General features: G+C 40.4%; 2 protein-coding genes across 9 annotated transcripts in view; one reads left to right on the top strand and one right to left on the bottom strand.

Moving 5' to 3' along the window:
* The window catches only part of MGAM (maltase-glucoamylase), a 230,085-nt gene that overhangs the window by 94,787 nt on the left and 108,565 nt on the right, over nucleotides 1-26,733 (bottom strand). For 6 of the 8 annotated variants that reach the window (XM_045052868.1, XM_045052869.1, XM_045052867.1 and 3 more), the window contains 2 exons: nucleotides 10,368-10,470; nucleotides 2,086-2,222 (listed from right to left, as the gene is read on the bottom strand). The exons of 1 other annotated variant lie outside the window; for it this stretch is intronic. The gene's annotated coding sequence lies outside the window, so the exon portion shown is untranslated. The remainder of the gene's footprint in view (nucleotides 1-2,085; nucleotides 2,223-10,367; nucleotides 10,471-26,733) is intronic. One more of the 8 variants, XM_045052865.1, reaches the window with a different exon arrangement.
* On the top strand, nucleotides 7,771-8,775 carry TAS2R38 (taste 2 receptor member 38). The gene has a single exon (XM_003983119.2). The coding sequence runs from the start codon at nucleotides 7,771-7,773 to the stop codon at nucleotides 8,773-8,775; it is 1,005 nt and encodes a 334-aa protein (XP_003983168.2).

Raw genomic sequence — 26,733 nt, 5'->3', positions numbered from 1 at the left:
TCTCGACCACGTCTCCCAAAGGGGAACATCTCGGATCCTATCAGTTATCAAATTCTACCATCCATACCTTACAGATGGCCACTTCTCCTTAAGCCCAAATATTGTACTAGAGATTCCCATGGTCTCCACCACGGCTCCCCCGCCCCAGGCCCAGAGAACACCTGCCCACACCGGCAAGGGAGCCCAGCATCACCCCGACCCCCCGGTCACAGCACTGGACGGCTGACCCAACCTGGTCCAGTGAAGTCCCTCTCTCCGAAATTAGGGTTTTAGACACAGAGTCTGAATCATGTTGCACCGGGCGCTAAATCGGTGGGGCCGTGTCATGTTATCAAGAGAGAAACGAAACCTTCACTGAAAACACTTGTTTACCCCTCATGTTTACCCCTTCATGAATAACATGAAGAAAGTGGCAGAAATAAGAGACCACTCAAATCCAAAGAAGGAACGGCAGAGACTCGGTGCCGCAATTTTTCCTATTTCTGGGAAAGCCAAGGTACAACTGAATCTCACCTGATGGCTCCCGCTTCTTCGCCAAAATGTCAGCTCTGCTCTTACCACCATCACCTCTTCTACTACCAACCACCACCACCACCGTCATCGTCGTCCTTTCTTCCAGACGGTTTCTGGGCGTTTCCTTGCCTGGCAACCACACAGCCTGCGTTGGGCCTGCTGTGACAGGCTCTTACTTTCTCCCTTTGTTCCGTGTAAATATCTGCACCAAAAATCCCGACCCACTCCAGTCAAAACATACCCTGCTACTATCCGTGTGGTTCTGGCTTTTACAACCACTTGTAATAATCACCTTGAAATCTCCACAAAGTCTCTGAATTGTTTGGCATCCCCATAGAACTGTATTTTTAGATCAGGACACATGCAACCTAGGCTGATGTGGTGATGTGCTGAGAGGTACATAACATGCTTTTCTCGGACATTCCATTTTAGTCCAGGAGCACTGGAGAAGAGTAAATAATTCGGATCAGTATTTTGAATTATGAAAAAAGTGACAGGATAAAGTAATAGCATGCAAATTTGCATGACATTTTTTGACACAAAATACTCAGGTCTACAGAAATGTCCCCCTGTGATGAGATCCTAGTAAGTATGCCTCCCCCTTGGCCCTCGGCCCAAGGGAAAACGGGTGAAAAGAAAGCCACAGGAAATGTCTTAAAGGCACTGACAATGTCTTAGAGCCGTGCACAGGCTCTTTCTGTCACTGCTGCCCTCTCTCTGGCTCAGCCTCTATCTCCACATGCTTCCCTCTCTGCTCTGCTCTCCGGGAAGCAACATGCCCACAACGTCCCCCATCTCTGCTAGGTGCCAGTGCCGAACAATATTCTCCTACTTTGTTGTGTTACAGAGCAACAGACCTGGGCTCATTCTCATTTAGTGCCCTACAGCTCTATCAGCTTTTACTTAAAACCCCCTCTTCCTTAATTCATTTTAGTGGGCAAAGGTGAAGTTGAAGACGGGCCCAGAGACCCCTCTAAAGGAGTGCCTTCCCCAGGTCCCTGCCGAGGAAAGTCATCTTATATATGTCCTGAATCACCAGATCCCATGGCGGTACCAGCTTCCGAGCATGAGCACATAACCCAAAGACAGCTAATCCTTATTTCAACCGGCCTCTTGTGAAGTGGCTTGCTCTGTGATCACAAGACAACTTAGATTCCCTTTCTGAGTATGAGGCAGAGAGAGGATTTGCAGCAGAATCAGTTAGTAGCAGGAGCAAAATGTAAAGACAGAGATTCAGAAATAAGAGCTATAGTGAGACCATCTTGAACCTTCTCTCCCCACACCAGTGCCACTCTGCCCACATCCTCTTGACAACTATGAGCAAAGTAGGTGTTAAAATGCAGGAAGTAGAGACATCCTTCCTTTTGCTTCCTCTCTTGAACTTCCTGTTTTCTGCCTCTTCATGACTAGGGCACCCAGACAGAGGCAGGGTGACCTTCCCTCCCTTCCGTGCCTAGATGGGCAAAGAGATTCCCAGGGCCCTTCCTGCAGGCAGCTTATTGGCTAATCGTGGCACTCATCTTCCAGGAAAGTTGTCTCAACCACTATGACTTAAAACCATAAAGAGACTACCTTTCTCACAGAATGAGAAGCCTGGAGCAGAGTAGTTGCTGGTGTGGTTCCAAGTACTCAAAAAATTCAGGGTGACAGCTTTGCGATTCTCTTGGCTTTTCCCTCGTTGTTGGAACTCTGACCGTAACATTCAAATGCTGGCACAGAAAGAAGAAAAGGCAACAGAAGTTTTCTAAAATATCCCACCCAATCACTTCTTCATGAGTCCCAAATGCCACTCCTATCTACAAGAAAGGGGGGAAGTGTCATTTACTTTTAGTTAGGAATATTGACATACCCCGTAACACAGGGGTCCTGCTGGTAATGAAAAGCATAGGTAATCAGCAATATCTACCATGAACACGGTGGCAAATCGAGTATGTGGACCCTGCCTAAGTCAACTCTGTGCTCCAGTCCAACCTGCACCACACAGCTCTGCCTTGGGAGCCTTCGGGTGCTAGTCTAGCTTTTAATAAGATAATACACACCCTCCATCCCATTTCACTGCTGTTCTCACAGAATAGGAGTGACTGGCAGAGCTGGGTTTGGGAATTCCTGGGGTTCTTTCTTAGCTATGTGCCATCTACAAGTGTCAGCACCTATCTTCAATTTCTAACAACAGTCTGAATCTCATCTATGGTGGAGCAGTCAAGATAGTGGCAATTCTTGGTGCTAAGACAACATGGGTTCTGAATAGAGTTCTAGTGCCTGAGCCACGTTCCAGACTCTGAGGTGTGGCGACTGCTGGTGTTCTGGGAAATCCCTTCTGCCCTTTTATCCCAGGGGTTCTCAAATGTGAGTGTGCATCAGGATCAGGTGAACATCTAGTTAAATCACAGATTTCTGGGTTCTGCCTTTGAGACTTGGGTTCAGTGGTTCTAAGTAAGGCCCAAAGATTTGCATTCCCAACAAGTTCTCTGCTGATGCTGATCTCCCTGGCCTGGTATGACTCATAGGGCACTCACATCACTGGAGATCACCGGAATGAATCTTGACTTCTTGCGGCTAAAAGAAACTGCTTGATACACCCTTTGGATAGACAGAAGTGCATAAGACCAGATGGGGAACAAGGTCTAATGACAAACACCATGTCGCTCAGAGCCCTGCCTGCACTCTGGGGGCTCCAGTTGTCACTGGGTCAAGTTCCACCGCCTGATTTTTTCTTCCCTTAGGCTGAGTGCTCTCCTGAATGGCTCCACACCAGGTTGTGAGAGACTTTCAGCCTTTAATCTTCAGTGCAGGAAACATGTTTGAATTCCTTCAGTGAATTCATCTACATTCAAGCAAGGCCTACATACTATATTCATAAGAAAGCACAATTGATCACATCACTGCCCTGGGCTTAAAGCGAATGGCCAAATAAATGAGCAAAAATCATGTGTCATGTACCATGAGGAGCAAAGAATGAACAATATATAATCCCTGCTTTTGAATAACTCCGTGTAATTGGGGACACACACTTGTAAAGCAACACATAGTTTAATAAATATGGTAAGTGATATAATAATGCTGTGGACAGAGTGGTGGTATGGAAGCAAAGACGATATAGGAAGTCAATAGGAGGGAATCAAGGACAGCCTCAGCCCAGCTCTACTCGAAATTCTGAGGAATTTCATTTATGCTTATACGTTGCTAATAGCACTGTTAACCTCCTGGGCAGAAGGACATTTTCTTTCAGTGATCTTAACTGAGCCTATAGAGATTTCCCCCACCCCCTTCCCTCCCAGAATAGTGGTTTCCTGAGATATGAACCCACCAGGCTCAACTGTCCTATCTTTCTTTAGAATGAGATGATAGCTCATCCCTCCCTCTTCCTTTCCCTCTACCCTTCACAAGGCACTTCACAAGGGTTCAGCAGCCATCCCCCAAAATAAACTCATTCAAATAGGGCTCAGGTTGGAAAGAATGTTTACCAGGCACTTTATTCAAATAAGGATAGCCATTGCTCCCTGCTCTACAGATTGGTAGCTGGACTTAGCGGAAAGAACACCAAACATGAAGTCAGAATGTCTAGACTTGGAGACCCAGCTCCTCACTTAGCACTTTAGTTATCCTGGCAGATATCGTGAATTTAACCTTCCTGAAACTCCACTTGGTTTGTCAATAAAATGGAAGTAGTGGGGTGCCTGGGTGGCTCAGTCAGTTAAGCGTCCAATTCTTGATTTCAGCTCAGGTCATGATCTCAGGATTGTGAGATCAACCCCCATGTCGGGCTCCACACTGGGTGTGAAGCCTGCTTAAGATTCTCTCTCCCTCTCTCTCTGCCCCTCTCCCCACTTGCACTCTCTCTCCCTCAAAAATAGAATAGAATAGAATAGAATAGAATAGAATAGAATAGAATAGAACAGAATAGAATAATAAAATAAAATAAGATAAAATAAAATAAGATAAAATAAAATAAAATAAAATAAAATAAAATAAAATAAAATAAAATAAAAATGGAAGTGGCATTATGGTCTTCACAGGGTAACTGTGAGCTTATACTCATCCTGCTATAAAATAGTGAGTAGAGGTGACAATTTCAATTCTGTAGAATATGGGGCCACGTTTTTGCAATATGAAATGCCTGGGCTGAGCTGGCACAGTAAGCAAGCCAGGACTCCCAGGCCTCACAGTGGTCTGTCACCCCCTCGTGGTGGGAGCTGTTAAATCATGAATAATATATATTCCTTGCTTTTGGATTCTGGATCTCAAGAAGGATTCTGGATCTCAAGCTGGTTTGAACTTCTGGGAAAATGGCAGTGATTTGGAGGACTCTTCTGGTTTGTTGGCACCCATTTCTTTGTCTAATTATCTGGAGACATTGGAGACATGGAGACTCGTCCTCAGCCTCCACTTCCTGAAAGTAGGTTATCATTTGACCAACATCTCCCCATCATCCTCCACCCCTGGCAATCACCAATCTACTCTCTGCTTCTATAAATTCAACTCTTTTTATAAGAGTGAGGTATATAAGTGAGATCACGCAGTGTTTTTCTTGCTTTCACTTAACATAATTTTCTCCAGTTTCATCCATGTTGTTGCAAATGGTAGGATCCCCATTTTTAAGGCGGATAATACTCCATAATATGCATATGCCACAATTTCCTTATCCATCCGTCCACTGACAGACACTTAGGTTGTTTCCATATCTCAGCTATTGGGAACAATGATGCAATGGACATGGCAGCACAGATACCTCTTCAAGGTACCGACTTCATTTCCTCGGTGATATATTCAGAAGAGTGATTGCTAGGCAGTATGGTGGTCCTATAACTAACATTTACTGATCAAACATCCTATGCCAAGCATGATGCCAAGCATGATGTATGTGTCACTTCAGGCAATCCTCTCAACCCTCTGAGGCAGGTGTTATTTTGATTGTCATCTCCGTTCATATGAGATAAGCACAGAAGATTCCATCACTTGCCAAGGTCACACAGAGGGTAAGTGGCAGAGCCAGTCCTCAACCTTAGGGAGGCTGGTTCCACAGGCGCCTGGTTCCACAGTTTCAGCACAGAGCACCCCTCCTCAAGGGTGCTTTATGCAACTCTGAGCCCACTCACAGGAGCAGTCTTCCCAGAGTGAGGCTGTGAAAAGTTAGCAAAAAGGGACAATGAGGCACAAGGCTGGGAGCACACAGTAGAGCAGAAGTGGAAAGGGTCCACCTCTTAGAGGAAATGTTACAATATGACAGGTTGCAAACCAACCATTCAACTTCTCCTTTCCTTTCCCCATCATCCACTCCACAACATGGGGGAGTGACTGGATGAGGCAAGAAGGACAATAATAAAAGAACTGGAAAAGTTATATTTGTAAGAGTGAAGAAGAAGCACCAGATCAGGCAGAAGTGTTATAAAACAACATCCAGTCTCTAAGTGATCAGTTCTCCAAATCTTCATTGAGTAACTAGCCTGAACTTTTACAGAGCTTGCAGAAGCAATCATAAAATCAGTTCATATTCCTTTAGAGATCAAGGACAATTAGCGATGCCAGAAGGCCCAAGCACACCAAATATGTGGAAATGTTTAAAAGGGGATTGGGGCGCCTGGGTGGCTCAGTCAGTTGGTTAAGCATCTGACTTCAGCCCAGGTCATGATCCTGCGCTTTGTGGGTTCAAGCCCCGCGTCAGGCTCTGTGCTGACAGCTCGGAGCCTGGAGCCTGCTTCGGATTCTGTGTCTCCCTCTCTTTCTGCCCCTCCCCTGCTTGCACTCTGTCTCCATGTCTCCCCAAAATAAATAAACATTAAAAAATTTTTTAAAGGGGAGAAAGCTACAACGTCAGAAATTACAGCCAAGTATGTTAGGTGTATGTTAGAATATAATGCCTGGGAATGTTAAAACTAGATTAACAATCCACAGGGATGTTAAAGACTAATAAATGCTTAATTTGTGGACACTTCATTCATTCAAAAAATATGTACTGGGTCCTTGCTACGTGTCTTCATGAAGCTTGTAGTTTTAGAGGGCAATAAATAACTGAGTATATGCAGGAATATAGAATAGGGTAACGATGATAACAAGCATTCAAGATGTGGCTAAGTAATGCCACTTCTGAGATGATCAAGGAAGTCCCTCTGATGAGGCGACTTCTGAGAAGAAACGGAGACACCTGAGTAAGTAGAGGAAAAACAATTCAGGCAATGGAAAGTTCAAGTGTGCAGCGTGCATGGTGAGTGGGAGCGTGCATGGTGAGCTCACAGACCATGAAAGAGGCCCATATGGCTGGAGTGGAGCAAAAGGGGAAGCAAGTACCCCAAATAACATCCGAGAAGGACAGAGGCCCTGATTAGATATCAGGGGTATACAGGTATACAACAGGACCCACGGGACACTGTAAGGACTTTGCTTTTATGGCGAGGGATAACAGAGGTCCCGAAAGGCCTGGACAGAGCAATGACATGATCTTATATTTATAACAGGATCACTATCGTTGCTTTGTGGAAAACGGGGTAAAGGAGTGGGGACAAAGACAGTGCAAGCTGTTAAAAGGCTTCTGCAATAATCCAGGCCAGATCACCCCCGACCCTCTCCCTTCATGGCAGCTGCTGGCCTTGTTCATGGAAATGGTGCTGTTGCCAGCCCAGGGCTTAGAATGAGGATGATGCTTGAACGAAATCTTTGGCATTGGTAGCCACAACTCCTGTGCGGATGCCTGGGGAGGAACCGTGCATTCGTCCACACTAAAAACAGAGTCTATGGTAAGAGCCCTTCCTCCGAGATGACAGAAGTCATGCAAATGGAAAGAGGCACCATTTCAAACCTTAGTTCATCAAGAAGATACGATTTGCCTGCTGCCAGTCCCCTTCAAACCCATAAGCAAATCCCACTCCCTTCTCCTACCATGCAGGTCCAGATGGGCATGCAAAACTGGACTTGGGAAACCGAGACCTGTCTTGTTTGCATCCCTGATGCTATGCTAGGGCCCTCTGGGAGGGCTGCTGTACAGACACACCTAGGTTTATTAAAAGCTTCTGCATCACCCAAGAGAAAGAACCATCCTCCTTCTACTCTTACAATGAGCTCTTGTGTGTATCCAAGAGATATTCTAAAGCAACAATATCCCTCTAAGTTTGCTGTCCGAATTTTTTGTGCACTCTCTTGGGCATCGATCTAGGGCAAAAGCGTGATGCTTTGTGAAGGAGAAGTCCTGGCTTGTAATGTACACTGACCCTTCTCTGCTGGGGGGTATGTGAGACTTAGATTAACCAAGTAAGAAGAGACATCATGTTGGCTCTGACTCCTGTCATAACTGTGTCCTATGAAGTCAAGAGTGCATTTCTATTCCTTTCAATCCTGGAATTTACAGTGGGGGTCCTGGCCAATGCCTTCATTTTCCTGGTGAATTTTTGGGACGTGGTGAGGAAGCAGCCACTGAGCAACTGTGATCTTATTCTTCTGAGTCTCAGCCTCACCCGGCTTTTCCTGCACGGGCTGCTGTTTCTGGATGCCCTCCAGCTTACATACTTCCAGAGGATGAAAGATCCGCTGAGCCTCAGCTACCAGACCATCATCATGCTCTGGATGATCACAAACCAAGTTGGGCTGTGGCTCACCACCTGCCTCAGTCTTCTCTACTGCTCCAAGATTGCCCGTTTCTCTCACACCCTCCTGCACTGTGTGGCAAGCTGGGTCTCCCGGAAGGTCCCCCAGATGCTCCTGGGTGCAATGCTTTTCTCTTGTATCTGCACCGCCATCTGTTTGGGGGACTTTTTTAGTAGATCTGGCTTCACATTCACAACTATGCTATTCGTGAATAATACAGAATTCAATTTGCAAATTGCAAAACTCAGTTTCTATCACTCCTTCATCTTCTGCACACTGGCGTCCATCCCGTCGTTGTTATTTTTTCTGATTTCTTCTGGGGTGCTGATTGTCTCCCTGGGGAGGCACATGAGGACAATGAGGGCCAAAACCAAAGACTCCCACGACCCCAGCCTGGAAGCCCATATCAAAGCCCTCCGATCTCTTGTCTCCTTTCTCTGCCTCTATGTGGTGTCATTCTGTGCTGCCCTCGTTTCAGTGCCTTTACTGATGCTGTGGCACAACAAGATCGGGGTAATGATCTGTGTGGGGATCCTAGCAGCTTGTCCCTCGATACATGCAGCAATCCTGATCTCAGGCAATGCCAAGCTGAGGAGAGCTGTGGAGACCATTCTACTCTGGGTTCAGAACAGCCTAAAGATAGGGGCAGACCACAAGGCAGATGCCAGGACTCCAGGCCTATGTTGAAAGCAGACACGAGACGAAACGAGCTCTTCATAGATATGCCTCTGATTGTTCAGAAAGCCTTCAGAAAGCTATTCCAGTTTCTTCTGTAAACATAACTTTACATCAGTGAACTCACCCAGAGTGGAATAAAAGAATCAAAGCTCTAACCATGGCCTAGTCAAGAATGGCACAAGTTCCCCAAGTTTGTTTTGATAAAATGAGTGAAATTGAGAGGCGAGGTACTCAGGCGAGGTAAATGCTTTGAACACTATAGTTCATTAGTGTTTGGTATGAACCAAACTATGAGAAATCACCTCTTCCCAAATAATATCTAAACACCAAGATAGCATGGTTGGCTTTTGACATGACTGATAAACCTATTTCTTAAAGCAGGTGCTCACTTAATATTGGAAAATATTGACGACCGTGGCAATTACATAACCCTCTTTAAACTCCACAAGTTCGGAAGTTTGGAAACAGAAGATACGAAAAGACAGACGTGGAAGATCAATTGTCGTTGCTTCAGCTTCAAGAGGTACTACGCAAAACTCCTACATGAATCAGAGAACAGGGGTCTTGGTCTAAAAATACACTGCTGCAGAAATGCACACTCGACCTGCTTTATAGTGAGGGTGGGGAGGGGAAGAGAGGTAGATATTTGCTTGGTGGGTGGCCTGGACACCAGCCCTGGTGTATGCCTTCCGGCTCTTCTCTATTTGCCCTTGAACATAATGCTTTGCCTGGCACCAAGCATGAGAACCTGCCAAAACAGCCCGCCTAAAAAAGCCATGTTTGTGGACATTCAGAGTTCTCTGCCTGCATGGGAACCTAGCCAGGAAAGCTCCTCAAATCAGATCCTACAAGACTCAGGAGAGAGAAAGATAAACAAGACAGATAAACCTTGACAGGCTTCAAAGGCATGGCAGGTCACCCACAGAGGCTTGTAGCGCTACTGGCTGTGGGTACCCCCGAGGAACTGCTTCCTCCTCTCCGGCACCTAATTCCTCCCCCTACTTACTCTCCCAAACTAACTAACCTTTTGTCACCTCCACTGGGCTAAACGGTTGATAACTTCATCTGGTCTCTTTTCTTTGGTTTCCCTCAAAAGCAGGGGTCCCACTCTTGGCTGCACATTAAAATTGCCTGAGTAGCTTTTTAAAATCTCAGCATTCAGGCCCCATACCACGCCAATTCAATCAGATCTCGAGAGGTAGAACCCAGGGATCACTTTAAAGCTCCCCACATGATTCCAGGGTGCAGCCAATGTTGAGAACCACTGTTCTCGATGCCCTTTTTCTTGAGCTGGATGATGTCAGACCCTCTTGTGGACCTACATTGTGGGCCTTTTCATTCCAGTTTCCATACTTGAAGAAGTATAATCATACAATAGTAGAGGACATCCCTTCTTACTTTGCTTTCCTTCTTCGTGTATAAATTCTCCAGAGAGAATTTATACCGGTCTCCATTACCTTTTACTCCTCTCCCTGGCTTTGTTTTTAACATCATATTTTGATAAAGTTTCAAATTCATGGAAAAGTTGTAAGTTGCCCACATTCACTCATTATTTATATTTCACCCCATTTCTCTCTCCCTCCACTCCCCCATACAGATACCTCCAGTTCCAATCCAGTAATACACAGTCTACTTTAGTTTTCTTCTCTAACCATGAGAAATATATTCCATTTATGCTCGATATATTTTCTCATTCAGTTATGCCTAGAAGACAGAGAAAAATGGTTTTGGAATTGCTATCCTTATAGGACTCCAAAAAGCAAAATGAATAACTAGAATTCAATTATTTGTTTATGGTATTTTTTCATTTTTAGGTAAAATTTACATACAGCAAAATGCACAGATGCTAAATGTACAACAGAATATGATGTGAAGTTTGATAAACATATACACACATGTAACCAACACTCCAAATAAGATAATCAATATTTAATCAGAACAGAAAGTTCTAGTATTCTCTTCCAGTCAATCCCCATCCACTATGGGCAACTACTATACTAATTTCTTCACATAGATTAGTTTTGCCTGTTCTTGTATCAATCCTAAAGATATTCCTTTATTTCTGCTACTTTTGCTCCACATAATGTTTTTGAGATTCATCCTGAATAGTGCATGAGTTACAGCTTGTTTATCTATCACTACTGATGAACATTTGTCTTGGTCACAGTTTGGGGCTATTATGAATAAAGTTGGGTTTTTTTCTTAATTTTCTTGAATCCATCTTTTCATTTCTCTTAAATACCTAGGAGCAGAATTACTTTGTCATTAAGTCGGTGTACATTTGACTTTATAAGAAATTGCAAAGGGGTTTTCCAGAGTGACTCTAGCTTTTTGTGCTCCCATCAACAATGTAAGAGAGTTGTTCCATATTTTTACAGGCATTTGGTATAGTCAGTCTTTGGAAATTTTGGCCATTCTAGTGGGATGAACTGACCAATCTAATGAATGTCTCATTGTGATTTTAATTTGCATTTCTCCGATAATTAATGATATGGAGCACTTTTTTCATGTTTCTGGGCCATTTGTATATCTTCCATTATAAAGTAATTTTGATTTGTTTCATCTTTTATAAAATGCATTAAGTATAGTTGATGACTTTTTTATATTATTTTTTATTAATTGGTGGGAGTTTGGTAGCATGTGTGTGTGTGTGTGTGTGTGTGTGTGTGTGTGTGTGTGTAACATGTATAGTTTTTGTTGTTGTTTTTCTGGATAAAAGCCCTTTGTCTGATACATGTATTGTGACACTTGTAACCCAGACTATGGTTTGCCTTTTCATTTTCTTAATGGTGTCTTTTGATGAGCAGAAATTTTGAATTTAAAAAAATCCAATTTATCATATTTTTCCTTCCATACTTAGCACTTTCTATGTCCTCTATAAGAAATATATGCCTGCCTCTAATGTGCAAAAATAGTCAACTATGATTTCCTCTAGAATTTTAATAGTTTTCACTTTTCTATTTACAACTATAATTCATCTTGAATTAATTTTTGTATCTAATGTTAAGCAGGGTTGAACTTTTTATTTTTTCCATAAGTGTATTCAGGTATTCCAGTACCATTTGTTGAGGACTTCCCTCTCTTCATTGAATTACTGCCTATTTTGAAAAACATATGATTGTGTATTCACAGATCTCTTTCTGATTTTCTGGTTTCTATATTATGTTCCATTCACCTTTCTTGATTACTGTAGATCAATAGTGAAATTTAAAACAAGATATGGTGATTTTTCCAAATTTCCTTTTATTTTATTTTATTTTTTATTTTTTACAATTTACATCCAAATTAGTTAGCATATAGTGCAACAATGATTTCAGGAGTAGATTCCTTAATGCCTCTTACCCATTTAGCCCATGCCCCCTCCACAACCCCTCCCATAACTCTCAGTTTGTTCTCCATATTTATGAGTCTTCTATTTTGTCCCCCTCCTTGTTTTTATATTATTTTTGTTTCCCTTCCCTTATGTTCATCTGTTTTGTCCCTTAAAGTCCTCATATGAGTGAAGTCATATGATTTTTGTCTTTCTCTGACTGATTAATTTCACTTAGCATAATACCCTCCAGTTCCATCCATGGAGTTGCAACTGGCAAGATTTCATTCTTTTTGATTGCCGAGTAAGACTCCATTGTATGTGTGTGTGTGTGTGTGTGTGTGTGTGTGTGTGTGTGTGTACACACACACACACACGACATCTTTATCCATTCATCCATCAATGAACATTTGGGCTCTTTCCATACTTTGGCTATTGTTGATAGTGCTGCTATAAACATGGGGGTGCATGTGTCCCTTCAAAACAGCACACCTGTATCCCGTGGATAAATGCCTAGTGGTGCAATTGCTGGGTTGTAGGGTAGTTCTATTTTTAGTTTTTTGAGGAACCTCCATACTGTTTTCCAGAGTGGCTGCACCAGCTTGCATTCCCACCAGCAGTGCAAAAGAGATCCTCTTTCTCTGCATCCTTGCCAACATCTGTTTTTGCCTGAGTTGTTAATGTTAGCCATTATGACAGGTGTAAGGTGGTATCGCATTGTGGTTTTGATTTGTATTTCCCTGATGATGAGTGATGTTGAACATTTTTTCATGTGTCGGTTGGCCATCTGGATGTCTTCTTTAGAGAAGTGTCTATTCATGTCTTTTGCCCATTTCTTCACTGGATTATTTGTTTTTTGGGTGTTGAGTTTGATAAGTTCTTTACAGATTTTGGATACTAACCCTTTATCTGATATGTCATTTGCAAATATCTTCTCCCATTCTGTCGGTTGCTTTTAGTTTTGCTGATTGTTTTCTTCGCTGTGCAGAAGATTTTATTTTGATGAGGTCCCAGTAGTTCATTTTTGCTTTTGTTTCCCTTGCCTCCGGAGACGCGTTGAGTAAGAAGTTGCTGCAGGCAAGATCAAAGAGGCTTTTGCCTTCTCCTCGAGGATTTTGATGGCTTCCTGTCTTACATTTAGGTCTTTCATCCATTTTGAGTTTATTTTTGTGTATGGTATAAGAAAGTGGTCCAGGTTCATTCTTCTGCATGTCGCTGTCCAGTTTTCCCAGCACCACTTGCTGAAGAGACTGTCTTTATTCCATTGGATATTCTTTCCTGCTTTGTCAAAGATGAGTTGGCCATACGTTTGTGGGTCCATTTCTGGGTTCTCTATTCTGTTCCATTGATCTGTCTGTTCTTGTGCCAGTACCATACTGTCTTGATGATTACAGCTTTGTAGTATAGCTTGAAGTCTGGGATTGTGATGCCTCCTGCTTTGGTTTTCTTTTTCAAGATTGCTTTGGCTATTCGGGGACTTTTCTGGTTCCATACGAATTTTAGGATTATTTGTTCTAGCTCTGTGAAGAATGCTGGTGTTACTTTGATAGAGATTGCATTGAATATGTAGATTGCTTTGGGTAGTATCGACATTTTAACAATATTTGTTCTTCCTATCCAGGAGCATGGAATCTTTTTTCATTTTTTTGTGTCTTCTTCGATTTCTTTCATAAGCTTTCTATAGTTTTCAGTGCATAGATTTTTCACCTCTTTGGTTAGATTTATTCCTAGGTATTTTATGGTTTTTTGTGCAACTGTAAATGGGATCAATTCCTTGATTTCTCTTTCTGTTGCTTCATTGTTGGTGTATAGGAATGCAACCGATTTCTGTGCATTGACTTTATATCCTGCAACTTTGCTGAATTCATGAATCAATTCTACCAGTTTTTTGGTGGAATCTTTTAGGTTTTCCATAGAGTATCATGTCATCTGCGAAGAGTGACAGTTTGACCTCCAAATTAGTAATCAAAAATTTGCCAAAAAACAAGAGTCCAGGGCCAGATGGCTTTCCAGGGGAATTCTACCAAACATTTAAGGAAGAGTTAACACCTATTCTCTTGAAACTGTTCCAAAAAGTAGAAATGGAAGGAAAACTTCCAAACTCTTTCCATGAAGCCAGCATTTCCTTGATTCCAAAACCAGACAGACACCCCACTAAAAAGGAGAAATATAGACCAATTTCCCTGATGAACATGGATGCAAAACTCCTCAACAAGATATTACCCAACTGGATCCAACAATACATTAAAAAAATTATCCACCATGACCAAGCGGGATTTATACCTGGGATGCAGAGCTGGTTCAATATCTGCAAAACAATTAACGTGATTCATCACATCAATAAAAGAAAGGACAAGAACCATATGATCCTCTCAGTAGATGCAGAGAAAGCATTTGACAAAATACAGCATCCTTTCTTGATAAGAACCCTCAAGAAAGTAGGGATTGAATGAGCATATCTTGAGATCATAAAAGCCATATATAAACGACCCAACACTAATATCATCCTCAATGGGGAAAAACTGAGAGCTTTCCCCCTAAGGTCAGGAACAAGACAGGGATGTCCACTCTCACCACTGTTATTCAACATAGTATGGGAAGTCTTAGCCTCTGCAATCAGACAACACAAAGAAATAAAAGGCATCCAAATCGGTCAGGAGGAGGTCTAACTTTCACTATTCATTTATTTGTAAAAATGAAAAAAAAAAGCTTGTTGGAATTGTAATTGTGTTAAATCTAGATATCAATCTGGGGGAGTGACTTCTTAAAAATATTGTCTGATAGTCTATGAATATGATATATCTCTTCATTTAGTTAAGTCTTTAATTTCTCTCAGAAATATTTTATAGATTTTAGTATAGAGGTCTTACATATCTGTTGATAAAATTATCTCTAAGTACTTAATATTTTATAATCTTATCATGTATGGAATTTTTTAACTTTCCTTTTTCAATTATTTGCTGCTAGTATATAAAATATAATTGATTCTTGTATACTAAACATGTATCTTGAGACTTTCCTTAATTAATTTATAGTTCGAGTAGTTGTAGATTCTTTCAAATTTTATACTTAAATACTCATGTCATTAGCAAATAGAGACAGTTTTACTTCTTCCTTCCCAATCTTTATGCCCTTCATTTATTACCTTATTCCACTGGCTGAGATCTTTAGTACAATATTGATTAGTAGTAACATGAGTATACATCCTTGCCTCATGACTGATCTTAAGGGGGAAACATCAGTATTTTTGTCATTAAGTACAATGTTAGCTATAGATCTCTTACAATTCTCATTTATTAGATTAAGAAAGACCATTTTTATTCCTAGTGTGTTAAGAGTTTTTATTATTAATGAGGGTTGAATTTATCAAAAGTTTTTTCTATATTTATTGAGATGATTGTATAATTTCTCTCCTCTACTTTGTTAAAACAAAGATTTACACTGAATAATTTTTAAATGTTAAATCAATCTTATATTCCTGGGATAAGCCTTCACTTAGTCATAATGTATTATATGTATTATTATTTTATGTGTTGTTCTATTTGACTTTCTAATATATTGTTAAGAATTTTTGCATCTATGTTCGTAAAGAATACTAACCTTTCTATATATTCTTAACCTGTTTCAAGTTTGGTATTGGGGTTATTCTGACCTCATAACACAAGTGGGGAAATGTTTCCTCCATCTTAATTTTATTGAAGACTTTGTGTAAAATTGGTATTATTCTTTCCCTAAATATTTGGTAGCATTAATCAGAGAAATCATATGGGATTGAAATTTTCTATTCAGGGAGGTTTTCCAAATTATTATAATTATAATTTACTTAATTTACATAGTATTACCAAGATTTTTTATTTCTTACTGTGTCTATTTTAAGTTATATTTTTCAAATAATTTGTCTATTTTATAAGTTTTTAAATTTATTGCCATAAATGTGATTAATACCCCTTTATTATCATTTTAATGTCTGTAGCATTTGTTTTGAGATCCTCTCTTTCATTCTCAATTTTGGTAACTTTTGTTCTCTTTTGAATTCATCATTTTAGTTAGGGATTTATCAATTTATTGATAATATTTCCAAGAATAAACTTCTTGTTTCATTTTATTACCTCTACTTTTATTTTCTTCTACTCATTATTTCCTATTATTTACTATTTTCTTCCTCCTACTTTTGTAGGTTCAATTTCTCTGCCTGATTTAGCTTCTTAAGGCAGAGAATTATATTACTGATTTTAAATCTTTTTTTCTGTTCTAACATAAACATTTAAGGCTTTAAGTTTTCTGCTAAATATGTTTTGCCATATCTCACAAATTTCAATATATTGTATTCTCTCCTAGGTTTATTAATATAATTGACCTATAACATTTGTAATATTAAGGTGTACACTGTGATGATTTGATACACATATATATTGCAAAATATCTACCGCAATAAAATTTGTTAACACCTCCTTTGTCTCACATAATTACCATTTTGTTGTTTTCTCTGGTCATGGTACAAGTATTAAATCTTTACTCTCATAGAAACTTTCAAGTACAGAACACAATATTGTTAACTCTAGTCACCATGTTTCATGTTAGATCCCCAGAACCTATTCATCTTATAATTGAGAGTCTGTAGCCTTTGACCAACACCTTCCCTATTTCCCCTACCCCCAAGCCCTGGCAACCACCAGTCTTCTCTGTTTCTATAAGTCCAATGATTTTAGATCTTAAAAGTAAGTGAGATCATACAGTATTTGTCTTTGACTTATTGAACTTAGTATAATACCCTCAAGATCCATCCATATTGTCACAAATCACAAGGCTTCCTTCTCTTTTTTATGGCTGAGTAATATATATTACATTTTCTTTGTCCATTCATCCACCAATAGATACCTAGGTAATTTCCATATCTTGGCCATTGTGAATAATGCTACAATAAACATGAAAGTGTAGGTATCTCTTCAATATCCTATTTTCATTTCTTTTAGATGCATACTCAAAAGTGGGACTGCTGGATCATATGGTAGTTGTGCTTTTAACATTTTGAGGATCCCCCATACTGTTTTCCACAGTGGCTGCACCAATTCATGTTGCCACCAACAGCACACAAATATTCCACCTCTTCACCAGCATTTGTCAGCTCTTGTCTTTTTTTTTCTATTTTATTTATTTATTTTGAGATACAGACAGAACTAGTGGGGGAGGGGCAGAGAGAGAGAGAGAGAGAGAGAGAGAGAGAGAGAGAGAGAGAATCTCAAGCAAGCTCAGTACTGTTAGCATAGAGCCCAATGAAGAGCTCCAACTCATGAACTGGGAGATCATAACCTGGCAGAAATCAAGAGTCAGACACGTAAGCTACTGAGCCACCTGGGCACCCCAGCTCTTTTTTTTTTTAAGTTTCTTTATTTACTTTTGAGAGAGAGAGAGAGAGCACAAGCAAGGAGGGGCAGAGAGAGAGGAGGAGGAGACACAGATTCCAAAGCAGGCTCCAGGCTCAGAGCTGTCAGCACACAGCCCAACGCAGGGCTCTAACTCACAAACTGTGAGATCATGACCTGAGCCGAAGTCAGATAATCAACCAAGGTACTCAGGCGCCCCTTGTCTTTTTGATAGTAGCTATTCTAACAGGTGTGACATGGCATTTCATTGTGGTTTTGATTTGCATTTCTGATAATTAGTGATGTTGAGAACCTCTGCCCATTGTTTTAATCAGGCTGTTTATTCTTTTGCTATTGAGTTGTATGAGATCCTTTTTTATATTTTGCATGTTGATCCCTTAACACATGTGTAGTGTACAAATATCTTCTCCAAGACTCAAAAGTTGAGGCTGTTCATGTGACTGGTTATGAAAAAACCTTAAATAGGGAAGTGATGTGATCACAGCAGCGATTTTATAAAGATTTGTCTAATATTGATTCAAAGAGTTGCAGGCAAAGGGTTTGAACCATTTGAACTTCAACCGCAATGAGAGATTTGGACTAGGATGTGGTAGTACAAATGGAGAATACAGAATAAATATGAGAGAACTTTTGAAAAACATCATCAACTAGCACCTTGATATGGTGGTTGATAGACAAGGAAGAATCAAGGTTTTCAGTGTGTGAGTGTGTTGTAATAGGATATAACTAACAAAAATAAAGAAGTTGAGAAAGTAAGTGGGGTTGAATTTGAGGAAAATGGTATATGTGGTGTGGAACTTACTGCAACTGGGTTGATTATATATAAATCATGTTATTTAATTGGAAAACACCAGCTTAGTTTTGGAAATGAACTGAAATTCAGATCAGAAGACAGAACCAATAGACTTGTCATCATCCAAAGGGAAGCTATTCTGAAAACTGTAAATCTTGAATTGGGTTATAAAGGTAGAGAAAAAAACATACTATCAAGGTTGGAGGCCGTAAATTTATGGGAGGAGCAAGTGGATAAGAGGTAGTGAGGATACTTGGAATGGACTAGATTTTTTTTTAAATTTTTTTTTTCAACGTTTATTTATTTTTGGGACAGAGAGAGACAAAGCATGAACGGGGGAGGGGCAGAGAGAGAGGGAGACACAGAATCGGAAACAGGCTCCAGGCTCTGAGCCATCAGCCCAGAGCCTGACGCGGGGCTCGAACTCCCGGACCGCGAGATCGTGACCTGGCTGAAGTCGGATGCTTAACCGACTGCGCCACCCAGGCGCCCCAAGAATGGACTAGATTTTTGTTCATTGCCTTCCTGGCACTTTCTTTGCCTCCACCACCTGCTCCTCATGCTACAACTACGATGTGCACCAGGATCCTTGCTCCTGGCCATATTTGAAGAGTGCATTTTGAAGAACCCAAGCCCATCACAGTCTACCTGTTGGACCTTTTAAACCTGATCCAAGAAAATTTTGTGAGACATGAAATCCAGCAACTTCTCATGGCTAGTTTCCTGCCATATTCCATTCCAAGCAGAAATGAGCACAAACAAGAGGTGGGTAATGGCAAAACCTGGTTTTATTTGATTCTTGACGTTTCCAAAGTCCAACTACATCCTTGCCCTGGTTAGGTTTGACTGTGAAATCCTTTATCATAGTCTATGAGCCAAATACATACTACTTTTCGGGGTGCCTGGGTGGCTCAGTAGGTTGAGCGTCCGACTTCAGCTCAGGTCATGATCTCACAGTTCGTGGGTTCGAGCCCGGCATCAGGCTCTGTGCTGACCGCTTGCTCAGAGCCTGGAGCCTGCTTCAGATTCTGTGTCTCCTTCTCTCTCTGCCCCTCCCCCGCTCACGCTTTGTCTCACTCTGTTTCTCAAAAATAAATCAATGTAAAAAAAAATTAAAAAAAAAAACCAAATACATACTACTTTTGTCTAAATGTGTTCGGATTGAAGTTCTTACACTTGCAACCCAAAGATCTATGATAGGATGTGTGATGCACAATCTATAAATGGAACCAGTAAGTCCACGAACAGACACAGAAAGAAGGTATAACATTTCAGTTAGCTGTGGACCAGGAAGAAAAAAGCATTATTCTTAGAATGTCCCGTCTCAGACTCAGTGGGAAATCTAAATAACAGAGGATTAACTTCAGTAATCGAAAGAAAAAAAGATAAATAGTCATGGGGCCTCTTTCATAATACATTTTTTTCTATTTTGTCTATTTTGTTCACAATGCGTAGTTAATTTAACATGTTTATGACTGAGCTTAAATAAACTTTATTTATTTATTTAATGGTGCCACTCACTGAAATATTGCCTGAGAAGCTATCATGCTTTCAAAAGGTATTGGGGCGAGAAGGAGATGTTGGTATAGGAGTCCACCCTAAGCTCTCTATACAAAGGAGGCCCTAAATATGCACAACTCCTTTTGTAAGTACTTGGTGGAAAAGCCCCCAAATCTCTCACCCTAGATAATTTCTCCTCCTAATTATTCAGCAGTTTTTCTTTATATAGCTGAGGGGTATTCACGCCAAAAGCGGAGGTAGGGGCAACGGAAAAAGAGCTGGGACAGTGTGGGCACTTCCCTGTTTTGCTGAAGAGTAGCATCTGCCAAGTGCAAACAAAATTAAGGTCTCCTGGCACCTTCCAGTTTGGCCAGCAAGGCAGTGGAAATCTTCATAAGTGAAAGCACACATACACGCAGGAAACGTAAGAAACCTAACCACCCATCTACGAACTAAGGATTTCCAGCATTCATCTCAAACGTTCCAGCCTTGGAATGATTAGCAGGCTCCCTGGGGGAGGTGACATTTGAGGGCCTCTGAGGCTTGTCTAAACACTAGATGGAACTGAGCAATTGTTTATACACAGAATTTAGTTTGGCATAATGAACCTGGGATTTTCTACTGCACCATCTTTTTCCTTTCATTTTCTATTTGGATCTTCGAGCAATGACTTTGAAGAAATATCAGGCACGGATGCTTTCTCTAGCATCCTCTTTGCTTCAAGGATACAAACTCATAGAGAGTTACAATTTGTAGTGCAGTTAGGGAATATTCCAGAGTCACAATGCCTGACAGTTTCAAATCTCAGCTACAACAGCTGACTAAATTTGAAACGCCAAAATGTCTCTTAATAGACGCACGGATGAATACGTTGTGATATATGTATGCAATTGTATACGAAATTGGACACGGATCACTTCACAAACATACTGTCAAACGTAAAAAGCATGTTTTAGGAGAACTGGTACATTATGATACTATTTACGTAGGTCTTAAATACCTTTAAAACACCACCACATTTTATATAGAGTTAAATAAGTGCGTAACAAAGTATGAAAAAATACACAAGAATCACAAACATCAAATTCCGGAGAGTGGTTTCTGGTGGCAGAAGTGAAACAGAATGCTCTTTCTTGGTGGATGTGCAAAAAGGACTTTCATTTAATGTTCTGATGTTTCATTTCTGGGGTTAGGAGATGGGCATTCATTATATTCTTCCTTATTCTTCTTTGTGCACATGAAACATAACAAGATACATTTTTTTTTAAAAGATTGCGCCAAAGACTCAGCTTTGTTTTTGTTGGCATTACAAGCTATTCAAACATCTTGGACACTTCTTTGCCACAACATTCATGTATAGATACACAAGTGTATAAATTAGCTTCACTCTTTCTACAAAAAGTCTGATTTTGGAAAAATTTTTTAACACTAAATAATCTAGCCTATTGCTATGCCAATAATTTTCAGAAGTGAAACAGATGACATGGAATAAATTTCTGAAGTTACAAAATAAAAGATTAATTTCAACATATGTTCTCTGATTTCAAAATTGGTCAGCTATCATTCTATTCATATCTTTAAAAATCTACTTGAAAACAACTATTTTCCATTATGAAGCAGAATCCAATTCAATATTGCATCTGGTTAAAATCTCAATGCACAAGATTAAATTGAAATTGTAATCTGTAGAAGAAAAAGTATTAGGCCTCAAGTTCCAAATCAAAAACACTATAAAATTATGAAAACATAATCTAATAATTAAACATTTTGAATTTTCAATTTGTAGGGGCGCCTGGGTGGCGCAGTCGGTTAAGCGTCCGACTTCAGCCAGGTCACGATCTCGTGGTCTGTGAGTTCGAGCCCCGCGTCAGGCTCTGGACTAATGGCTCAGAGCCTGGAGCCTGTTTCCGATTCTGTGTCTCCCTCTCTCTCTGCCCCTCCCCTGTTCATGCTCTGTCTCTCTCTGTCCCAAAAATAAATAAACATTGAAAAAAAAAAAAGAATTTTCAATTTGTATTTTTTATTATGTAAGATATTATATCCAATATGATATATTTATGTTATAGGTTTGGTTTAGTACAAAACCTTTTTCTTCAGTGCCACAGGTAATATAGCTGTTGTTTGGAATTATCATTTACATGTTTGTTTATATCAGCTGCAATTATAAAATATTATGGATTATTTCATTCTTCTCCAGCAAATTCTCAGCTATCTTCAATATTCTGAATATAACAGTATTTCTGGCTATAATGTATTCGTGAATGTTTGACTATGTAGAAGTTATAATCTCTCGTTCTCTCCACAGACATTCTTTCAGAAATGCATTGTAAAAGATTTTATGGCCACTTTTTTTTTTTTACAAGAGCCGTCACCTAATTCATCTGCATTCAGAAATTAATCCTGTGGAAATTCTAGTTCTTTCTTTCAGTTCATTAAATTTTCATCATATATCTTTTCTATATAGCAATTGTTCTTTGATTTGTTTTGTAATGGTCTCTTACATTTTTTTTTTTTTTTGGCAAAGCCGTATTTCAAATTTTCAGTACTTAATTTTCTTTTTAAGAAAATTTTACTTTTCACAAAGAAATGCATTCTCTCCCATTTTTCCAGAAGCATGTGGCCTCATCCTGTTTTCCCTCTTTCAGTAGAGGCCTGACTCTTGCTCTACTCTAACAAAAACAACAACAAAACAAAAGAAACACTAAACAGCTTTGCAAGCAAGACAATGGCCATTGGATTCTCGCCACCTCGGTGGCTGGCGAGACTGGAGACAGACCCAGTCAGCAGACTCCTGCTCTAGCCTCCAGCCAACTGCCCTTTGTGGGATTGTGCTCTCAGCAGCGTAAGAACTTCTAGATGCCTGGCTATCTGTTGAAAGCTCCAAAATTTCAAAATGTTGGCTCAAGTTTCTTAAAACACTGAACAAATCAAACACAATATAGCCACATGCTGAACGCGATCTGTGGACCACCTGTGTTACCAATTCACAACCTCTCTCTCATGTGGTGTGAAAGCGTTTTTTTCTGCTTGAGCACTTGCTCACAAGAGACTAAGAACCATGAGAGAAGCTCTTAAGAAGGTGGTATTCGGGTCGAATAACCCAGAATGTAATGGTGAATTATTCTATTCAAGTGTCATTTTTCTATTAAGGGTAACAAAACAAGAACATCGCTCCGAGAAAATTCTCCTGAAGGTTGCTGAGTTTCCAGACTAGAAAGAAGGGTAGACTCCTGCCTCCTATCAGGCTTCCCATCAGTTAGGATTGGACCCCAGGGACCACAGACAGGCTCTGGGCTCTCCCAATGTGGAGTTCTACCAACCATATCCCATGAGCAAGTTTAAGTTAAACTCTGTCATGTATTTCACTTCTATTAGTTCCTGAGCATCCCCATCAAAACTCTAGATGTTGATTTATGATCTTCTGGGACTTAGAGTTTTTTTAAACAAAGATCCCAAACAAACCTAGTATGTTACTTCTTTCATAGATCTTTCTACCCAAAGCCCTCTAGACTGTGTTTTCTTTTTACTCTTTTTAAAAAATGTTTATTTATTTTTGAGAGAGAGAGAGAGACAGACAGACAGAGCACGAGTGGGAGAGGGGCAGAGAGAAAGGGAAACACAGAATCCGAAGCAGGCTCCAGGCTCTGAGCTGTCAGCACAGAGCCCGACGCAGGGCTGAACTCACGAACCAGGAGATCACGACCTGAGCCGAAGTCGGACGCCCAACCGACTGAGCCACCCAAGTGCCCCTCATTTTACACTTTTTAAAAAAAAATCCCCAGTTTTGTAGGTTTGGATCCCTTTTCATTGATTTTGTGTAACTTTCAGCTTTTTATTTTTTTGCTTACATTTCTTCCACAATTTCTTTGATTATTGCTGCTCTTATATTTATTATGAAGTTTTTGGGTTCTCTCTTCTGCAAGGCACAGTGTATGTAACAGTTCTGTTGGACCCAGCACCACATCCTCTTCCTCCTCTAATCACATTTCTTTCTTTTTTTCCCTCTCTCTATGAATTCTGAATTGACACTTTAGTACTATCTTCAAATATTCTCATTCTTTTTCTGCAGTATCTAATCTGCTATTTGGAACCCTTCACTCCACTAATTGCTTCAAACATCAGCCAATACATCTCAAAGCACTTATTCATCCATTTCACGATATGAGGGCACATTCTTTTTATAGGACCAGTCAGTGTTCTTTAAAATTTCAATGAAAACACAAGAGAGATGTTTTCCAGCATCTCCTGTGTCTCCTAAGGGCTTTGTGGCACAGACAGATGTGCATGTCTTTCTTCACAAGATTCACTTATTTTGAGTGACTGTATTCTCCTCTATGTTAAACTCTGAAATGGGAGATGAGGACGTCCTCTCCACATTCAAGGTCGCAATGGGATGGGATCAATATCGAAAGGGTCAAATTTTATAGGGTCTGATGAAGAAACACGGAGAAAGTTATTTTTACCTCCTCAGTTCTGTTTTGCCCAACTAGAGACAATCTGAGCAGAAATCTAACCACTGAGTATAGCGCTTTTTTATTGTGCCACGGGAGCTTGCTAGTAATGCAGAAATGCCCTCATTATCCAATTGGATGACTGTCCTCTAGAGCACGACTTCTAGTTTACTCAGTGAGTCACTGCACAAAGTGGAAGCCAACTATTAGGGTTTCCATGCTGCTCCTGGTAGGTTCCAGAACCTGACAACCTTCCCAGAGGCTCTAAATCTTCTCCATTCCAGGCTCTCCAGCCGCCCCTCACCTCCAGCTCTTGACTCTTCAGGTTTGAGTATACATAATACTGTTCTAATGGAGGATTCTTCTTGTTATTCCAAAAGCAGACTTATTCCATGCATTCTATGAATTTTGGGGCTTGCACTGTCTGAGTGGCAATTTACTTTAAAATGACACAGTATTAGTAACATATATGTGAACATAAATGAACTCTATATAAACTAGGAGGTGGTTAGTTATCATCTGAGGTACTATAGTCACAATCCATACTTCAGGATGGTTATTTAAGTAAGATATGACATTTTCTAACCAGGAATCAATACCTTCAGAGGTGGTCTGGCTCTTAAATTATCCTTATTGAAAATGACTTAATTTGCACATAGAATATTACACAAATTTTTAATTGATTAAAAGTATTTTAGAGGCCCTACCACATTCCCGTGAGTACATGATAAAAATCCAGCAAGCCTAGAAGCCTAATGCCACAGTGCAGTGTTCCACACACTGTGGATATGCCAGGGTTCCGGTGCTGATGAAAATAAGCTCAGCCCCGTCTTCATGACTTCATAGAGTTTAGCAGGGGAAGCAAACAAGTACTTTATCATGCCTTTACCTTAGCCCTCAGGGAAAAAGGACATGATATCATGAGTCCATAGATAAAGGGCACCTAAACCCAAGAAAGGAGAATCAGGGAGATTTTCCTGAATGAAGTCACATTTCCCCTTAGACTCAAAGAATGAGTCAAAATTATCTAGTTAAAGAGAATATATAAGAATGTATATGTCCTTGGGAGAGGCGAGGTGATTCAATTACGGCTTTGCACATATTATGTGCTCAATAAATATATGTCAGGTGAATATGTGAAGACTTGGATCCAGGAGAGTGAATAAAGAACTAGAAGTGTAATGTTGCTAGCAGACGGTGCACGGGTAGATGTGGTATCCTGAGATGCACAGAAAAACCAGAACGCACATCCCAAGAAACATGTCCGGCACGTGGCAAGCACTCAGCAACATTTGCTGCAATAATGAACGCACAAAGACTCATAGACCACGATGAGGAACCCAGACCTTATGCTAACAGCAACGGAAAGTTACTCACACATTTCACCCGGGAAATGATCTAATCAAGTCTGCATTTTAGGAAAATCATCCTGACTGCGGAGTGAACTGTTGAAGCAAGAGTATGGTGAGAGGGTTTTTTGGAGATAGTTGAGAAGATGGAAGGGGGAGCTGGTGAGACCGCAAGGGGCAGCTGTGAGAAAGGAGACAAGAACACAGGTCTGACACACTTGAGGAGACAGAATCATCATGGTGTGGAGTTCGAGTGGATGGGAAGAGAAGAGAAGAGAGAGGGAAGAGAGAGAGGAGCCAAGGAGAAGACCCACCTTCTATGATTTGGGAAACTGAACAGATGATCTTCACATTCTCAGACAGAGAACATAAGAGGATGAATGTGTTTTAAAAGAGAGTTAATTAATTAATTAATATCTTTAGGGACATGCGAACTCCAGATTGTCTGTGGAACATCTCAGTGAAAAAGTGAAACTAGTCAAAAGATACACAGATCCGAAATTCAGAGTGAAGATTTGAGAATCATCTTCATGAGCATGGTGACTGAAACCATGAGACTTGGAAGAGAAGAGGGATAAGTATATAATTTTAGGAATAGGCAGAGAAGAAAGTAAAGAGAGTCTAGAGAGAAAGACGGGAAACCGGGAGAACGTGGAGTCATGGAGGCCAAGGAAAAGTATACAACATAAGATGCTGTGGGGCCCTGTTCAAGATCAGGAAATTTGAAGACCAAATGGTATTCATTTAACTATTGAGTAGGAATCATTACTTCATGATGTAGTCATGGTGGGATTCAGACTGGAGGGAGCTGAGGAGAAAGTGGGAGGCAAGGGAGAGGAGGCAGTAAAAACTGACAATCCTTTCAAGATTGGGACTGGGAAGAAAAGAGGAAACAACAGGTCTCTTTCAATTTCCAAGTTTTCTCATTAAACTGCTTGAAAGAATTCCTGCAATATAGAGTGAGGGACATACATACATTTAAATGTATATGTGCCTAATAAAGCTCAAGAGACAGGATTCGTCTATCTTTCTGTGTGTGAGGTATAAAATGTAGTCATTTTTGCAAACGGTCATATTGATACTACTCCAAAACACCAAGCAATGAATCATAAGAGCCCCTTCTTCTAGATTTCCTTCCCAGATACCTCCACACAATATCCATGGTTGCTTATCAGTCCAA

Source organism: Felis catus, chromosome A2, assembly GCF_018350175.1.
Source record: "Felis catus isolate Fca126 chromosome A2, F.catus_Fca126_mat1.0, whole genome shotgun sequence".
Taxonomy (NCBI): domain Eukaryota; kingdom Metazoa; phylum Chordata; class Mammalia; order Carnivora; family Felidae; genus Felis; species Felis catus.
Note: the sequence above shows the minus strand (reverse complement) of the source record. Positions and strands in the feature narration are given on the sequence as shown.